At 51.9% G+C, this 6,257-nt stretch overlaps 1 protein-coding gene across 1 annotated transcript; it reads right to left on the reverse strand.

The window, feature by feature from the left end:
* Positions 1–142: 142 nt before the first annotated feature.
* EMP3 (epithelial membrane protein 3) lies at positions 143–3,994 on the reverse strand. The gene is made up of 5 exons (XM_059152920.1): positions 3,728–3,994; positions 2,712–2,874; positions 2,334–2,436; positions 1,289–1,429; positions 143–418 (listed from the first exon to the last, which is right to left on the reverse strand). The coding sequence occupies exons 2-5, from the start codon at positions 2,787–2,789 to the stop codon at positions 249–251; spliced, it is 492 nt and encodes a 163-aa protein (XP_059008903.1). The 5' UTR covers positions 2,790–2,874; positions 3,728–3,994; the 3' UTR covers positions 143–248.
* Between the last annotated feature and the right edge of the window lie 2,263 nt (positions 3,995–6,257).

The raw sequence follows: 6,257 nt of genomic DNA on the forward strand, positions 1-6,257 counted from the left end.
GTTTAGAAGGGCCTGGGGGCCTGAAGCTGGACTTTCTGAAGGCTGCTGCTGGAGGTGCTGTCCCAGGTTCAGGAAAGATCAGGCCTTAGCAGCCTGGGTCCCTGGAGGAGGCAGGGAGGAAGGAAGGAGGCAAAGGCGGAGCAAGCGGTTAAACGGTTTTATTTTCTGGAGGAGGCCGGGGGCGGGGGCTTCAGGGATGAGACAGAGGGCCCGGCACCAGCAGTGGCGGCAGGGCGACGCGGGGGCCCTCACTCCCGCTTCCGCAGGTGGATGTAGATGACGCCACTGGCCAGGGCAAGGGGGAAGGCCACCCAAGCGAGGGCGAAGCAGTAACCAAAGCTGCCCCCCGGCGGGCGCTCCGCCAAGATCTCCTCAGCGTGAATGGCGTAGATCAGGGCTCCGGTAAAGACCGCCACACCTGCGGGGAGACCAGAACCAGGTGTCACGCTGTACCCGCAAGAAGACTGCATTTCCCAACAACCCACGGGGCAAAGAAGCCGCTGGAGAGCCAGGGCTCAGCGCCGGTGCCTTCTGGGAGTTGTGGTTCGCTCCTTCAGAGCCTTGCAACGAGGCCACCGCATATGGTCCTTGGGCAATTTAGCTGATCTGGCTGGGTGCCCTTTACTCATTCATAAAATGGGAGATAATATTCATCCACCCATTCATCCATCCATCCACCCATCCCTTTGAGGAACATTTTTTAGTGCCTTTCTGTGAGCCAAGCTCGAAAATAGTAAATTAAAACGAGAGGGACTTTATACTTTATAGGAACCTAAGAGAATATTCTAGAAAATGACTATGATCACTTAGCTCTCTGCTCCTGAAGGCAAAAAATTTTTAAAGTGTATGAACTTGGAGTGTCTGATACGCGGTAGGTCCACCAGAAACAGAAGCTCGCTGTACAAAATCACTGCTATTATGATTCAGAGTTCTCTCCTGGAGTATTACTTAGCCAACTGTCTCCCTCCCATCCTTGGGATCTAAAGTATTCGCTCACACCACCTTTTCCAGCCCCGGCTCCTTGAAGCTCTAAGTGTCGGCTTCCACATGACTCAGAGATGCATACCACAAAACACGGAATCAGTGAAAAGTACAACTCCCAAAAGTCCCCAGGCAGAGAGGTAGCCTGACAAGGCAGGTCCTTGGGCTGTTGTCCAAGGTGGACAGTCCAAGGTGGTCCTTGGGCTGTTGATAATTGTTTTCTTTGACCTGATGTCCATTCTCAGGGCCCACAGCACCCAGACAGTCCCCTGTCACTTCCCTTCAATTCCCTGGGGCCCGTACTCACTGGTGCAAAGCTGGCAGAGGCCAGTGGCATAGAAAAGCCCTCCTCGCCGCATGGTGTAGAGTTGGAACATGAACAGGATGAAGGACAGGCAGCAGAGGATGAGGGAAAGCACCATGAGGACCTGAACTGCCTTCAGCCAGCCTGCAGTAAGGAGGAGATAGAGGTGAAGTCACAGTATGTCCAGAATCCCAGCTCCACCAGCTGGCGCATCGTTCACTGCCCTACCCCGTTCACAGCCATACAGGTTTGGATACTTGTGAATATCACTTATATTGACCTTGATTCCTATTACTTTGCTGAGTTCCCTTATCAGTTTTAGAAGCTTTTCTCAAGATTCTTTAGGATTTTCTACATGAACATGTCCACTGGGAAGAGAGAGACATTGTTGCTTTTTCCTCTCCCCTCTTTATACCTTTTATTTCTTTTTCTTGCCCAGTTGCATTGGCTAACTCCAGTATAACACTGAATAGAACTGGTGAGAACAGAAGTTCTTGCTTCACTCTTAGGGGAAAATCATTTAATCTTTCATTTTCTTTCTCTTGGAAGTTTAGAAGGATACAGCTCTCCTCCTTTATCACTCAGATGCAACAGCACCATACCCCCAACCCACCTTGTTCAGGACCCTGGAAGGATTTAGCCCCACCCCTTTAGAACCCTAATGTGGTTCCAGCTTCAATGCCTTGGAACTTGGACAAACTGGTCCCAGACATCCATTACAAACACCAGTCCCATTTCCTTAGAATTTTGAAAACATAATCCTACCTTCATAGAATCTTGGGAGCTTTCTTCCCCCATTCCTTAAACCTATAGCATGTGCTCTCCCCTCTTTCTGAATCATAAAGGAGGGAAGGGGTTAGTCCATTCTCTCTAGAACAAGAGCATATTGCTCCCTACCATGCAGATAAGAGTGTCATAATCAGCCCCACTCACTCAGCATTGAGACCCAGAGCTGTCCACTCAAACTTTGAAGGGGTCCTAGTTCTTGGTCTCGGGAAGAGACCTGGGGTGACCCCTCCCTTTGCAGATTGGTCCGCAACCCCCTCACCATTCTCGCTGACGTTACTGCAGGCCCACGTTTTGTTGTCATTGTTCCACGTGCAGTCATACCAAAGATTCAGGGACTCCTTCCCTGGGAGGGTCCACCAGGACTGGGATGGACAGAGAAACAGGGGCAGCGTTAGGAGAGGACAGTGGGTGGCATCAGGGAAATTGTGGGTAGGGCTGGGAAGGCATTGGACTGGGGAAGGCATGGATTTAGTAAGAAGGGGTGAGAGCAGTCAGGGGAAAGGGCACGGTAGAGGCCTCAGAGGCAGACCTCTGAAGGGAAGATGCTAGAGAAAAGGGGTGGGGCCCGAGGGACTTTAGAAGAGGGGTGTGGTGGGAGTCTGCAGGAGAAAATGCCTGCCGGCTGGAGTAGGCTTACCTTGTCCAAAGTGGCCACGAAAAGCAGGATGAGAATGAGGATATGAAGGGCAGAGACCACCAGCAGGAGGAGAGACATGGCTGCAGTGGAAGCCTGGGCTGGGGGGTGTCAGGAGATGGTTGTTTCAAGAGGCTGGCACAAGTGCTGGTGAGATGCTCCAATCCTGGTGGAGAAGGGGTCTGAGTCAGGACTCCCCGGGGGTGATGAAGAAGAGGGCTGGGGGCCGGGACTCCAGGGTCTGAGTGGGGGTAGGCTGGGGGCAAGGACTCCTGAATTCTCCAGAGGTTGGACCAAGCCAGGGATGGACTCTTGGGTCCAGAAGAAAGTAGGATGAGCAGTGTGGCCTCCTGTCTCCTCAAAGTCCTGATCCTGGGCACATATGAGCCAGGATGTGAAAATTCAAGCAGACACCCCTCTAGATTCATCAGAAGCTGGGGGCTTCCCCCCAGAGACAGGCGGCATCCTTGAGTCACCCCCCTCCTCTCCTGGGGTAGGGAGGAGGGGGACCCAATGAGTCACCCAGTGACTCATCTCACCCCCTGCCTCCAAGAAACAGGGAAACCCCAGTCCCTGGCTATGCCCATGAGGTCCCCACCCCACCCCACCCCATCTTGTAAGAAAAATGGGTGAGATCCATGCTGGGGGTGGGAGGCCTGGGTTGGCAGTAGGAGGCTTGACAAAATGAACCCATCAGTGTCCAGAAAGGGGGTGCCTAGACGTCCCCCAGATGTGGGGTGTTCTCTGGCAAGGGTCCTCAGGAGAGATTGGACAGCTATGGGGAAAAACTAAAGGAAGTTTACCAGTGGAGGGCTCTGCTGAGAACCCCGAATCTTTGCCGGCCCCACCCCTTCCCGAATCTCCACCCCAAGTGCTAAGAGATCACTTCTTAAATGACAAGGATTTCCATGAGGTCTGAGAGCAGGGCGTCTCTCCCTGCCTGGGGGTATCCTTCCCAAACTAGTGCACTCCCAAGTAAATAAAGAAATCCCAGTCCGAATAACGGACTGAAAACTTACCGAGAGCGGCAGAAAAAGTCGGAGCTGGAGTCTCGTCCCTTGCTGGGGCCTCCGCGCCCCGCCCTTCTCCTCCCTCCTTCCACCCTCTCGAGGCCCCCGCCTCTCTCACCGCCTTCCTCCCTCCCTCGCTCGCTCTCCCCTCTGGCTCTCTTCCTCCTTCTCCCCTTCAATCAGGATCTCTTTCTCTCCTTTCTTCCTTCTTTCTCTCTCCAGTCCTCACTGCCTATGCCTCCTTTCTCTCTCTTCTCACTCTCCTGGTTTTTCTCTCTGCTCCTCCCAATAAATACTGACCCTTTTATACCCACTCGCACCGCACCCAGCTGAGGTCTGTAGTCAGAGGGAGGGACTAGGCGCTTGGGTTTCTCATTCTCTGTGCCACCACCCACTACCCGCAGACAGGCATCTTCTGGGGCTCACTCCCAGCGTTGAGATGAGAAGTCCTTGGAGTCCAGGGAGTGGAGCAGCGGCAGGGTGGGGCAAGCATCGAGGAGAGGGAGGGCCCGATTTTCAGGACTCCAGACTGGGTCCTGTCCCCAGCTGGCCGGCCGGAGTCTGCTTTCCCTGATGGAACTTAGGACTGGATACTTCGAGGAATGGGGGTTTAGGAGAAAGGGCCAGATTCCCACTGCGTGGAGGTGGGTTGAGATCTGGGAGGGAGTTCGCCCCACAATGGGGATCAGGGGATGGAAAATGGTAACATGTAAAATTCTGGAAGGGGACAGGGAGTGGAAGTTGATGCCAGGGCCACTATTTCCTGCCCGGTGGGGCGAGGGGGGGGCAGTCTTGACTGATTATTTCAACTCTCTGAGCCCCGTTTTCCTCGTCTGCAACATACATGGATACTGTAATACTAAAAATACTGACAATAGGGGCACCTGGGTGACTCAGTCGTTAAGTATCTACCTTTGGCTCAGGTCATGATCCAGGGTCCTGGAATCAAGCCCCGCATCGGGCTCCCTGCTCAGCGGGAAGTCTGCTTCTCCCTTTCCCACCTCCCCTGTATGTGTTCCCTCTCTCACTGTGTCTCTGTCTGTCAAATAAATAGATACAATCTCTTAAAAAATGATAATATTGGCAATATACTAATAGCGGTAATCTTAATTCAGATACTGACTCGAAATGAATAAGGTAATGCCGGTACACTATAACGCAGCCACACATTCGTTCCTTTCTTCATCAAACATTTATTGAACATCTATTATGAACCGGGAGGTCATAAGAGAGAAAACAGATGTGATGCCTGCTGTTATCATGGAGGCTACTTTCCTAGTAGGGGCTGGTGGACCCTAAAGAGAAAACCTACCAATGCAGTGGAGAAATTTCAGAGGCAGTGCTAAGTGCTTTGCAGGAAATAAAACAGAGTGGAGGTGAGAAGGAAGTAGCGGCAGGGAGCTACTTTAAACAAGGTGATCAGACAAGGGCTCTGTGGGGTGGGGACATCTGAGTGGAGACCTGAGGACAGGAGTCATTTCAGGGCTGGAGGAAGGGGAAATGAGAGGCTGGAGTTCGAAAGAACAAGCTCAGGTTATTTGGAGAGCAGACAGAAGGACCAGTGTGGCTGGAATTGGGGGGAGCTGGAGGGAGTGGTAGGAAGGGAAATTAAAGAGGGCCCTTGAAGACTAGGGGAGGAGCTTGGCTTTTATTCTAAGGGCAGTGAGAAACCACTGGAGGGTTTTAAACAGAAGTGTAGTACCAGGGACTTAATGTTCACTGTTATTATTACTTATTGTTGAATTATTGAATCAGGGTGGGATGTGATTACTATATACTTGGGTCTCTTGGAGGGTGTGGGTACTAGTAAAAAGTGAGGGACAGGGGTGCTTGGGTGGCTCAGTCGTTAAGCGTCTGGTCTGCCTTCAGCTCAGGTCGTGATCCCAGGGTCCTGGGACTGAGTCTCACATTCCCTGGGAAACCTGCTTCTCCCTCCCACTCTCCCTGCCTGTGTTCCCTCTCTTGCTATGTCTCTTTCTGTCAAATAAATAAATAAAATCTTAAAAAAGAAAAAGTGAGGGGCAGGGGATCAGGTGTCTGGGGTCCTGATAGGGAATTGGGAGCTGCAGGACTGAAATCCTAGGTTCTTGCAAGGGAAGGGAACTAGACTATTGGATGTCTGGTTATTTCAATGGGGCCAGAGCTAGGGGACAGGAGTGTGGTTGGTCCTCTCAGCTCCCTGAATGGGTGAGGGATGGGCAGTTCAGTGACTAGGCAGGTACTCAGGGGACCCAGAAGCTGGGGACCAGGACAGCAGTCTACAGAAGCACATGGGCTGGATTCAAATCCAAGCTGCTGTGCTCATTCTCTGTGATTTTGGACAAGTTACTAATAACCTCTCTATGCCTCAGTTTATCTGTAAAATAAGGATAGTCATAGTAAATCCGTCATAGGGTGGTTCTAGGAGTGTGCAGCACATAGTATGTGATTGTTATACCCAGCATTGGGGCCCTGAGTGGATTTAGTACTGGGGGACTCTAGTTCATAGTCTCTAGGATTTGGGGTAGGGGAAAATTCTTGGGTCCACTGGACATCAAGG

This window comes from Mustela lutreola, chromosome 16, assembly GCF_030435805.1.
Source record: "Mustela lutreola isolate mMusLut2 chromosome 16, mMusLut2.pri, whole genome shotgun sequence".
Classification (NCBI taxonomy): Eukaryota; Metazoa; Chordata; class Mammalia; order Carnivora; family Mustelidae; genus Mustela; species Mustela lutreola.

Excerpts from the sequence above, each read along its gene's own strand:
- EMP3 (XM_059152920.1), bottom strand. The coding sequence starts at position 2,789 with ATGTCTCTCCTCCTGCTGGTGGTCTCTGCCCTTCATATCCTCATTCTC. Across the intron at positions 1,430-2,333 it reads CAGTAACGTCAGCGAGAATG|GCTGGCTGAAGGCAGTTCAG; the intron begins GTGAGGGGGTTG and ends TCCTTACTGCAG. Across the intron at positions 419-1,288 it reads CCTCTGCCAGCTTTGCACCA|GTGTGGCGGTCTTTACCGGA; the intron begins GTGAGTACGGGC and ends GTCTCCCCGCAG.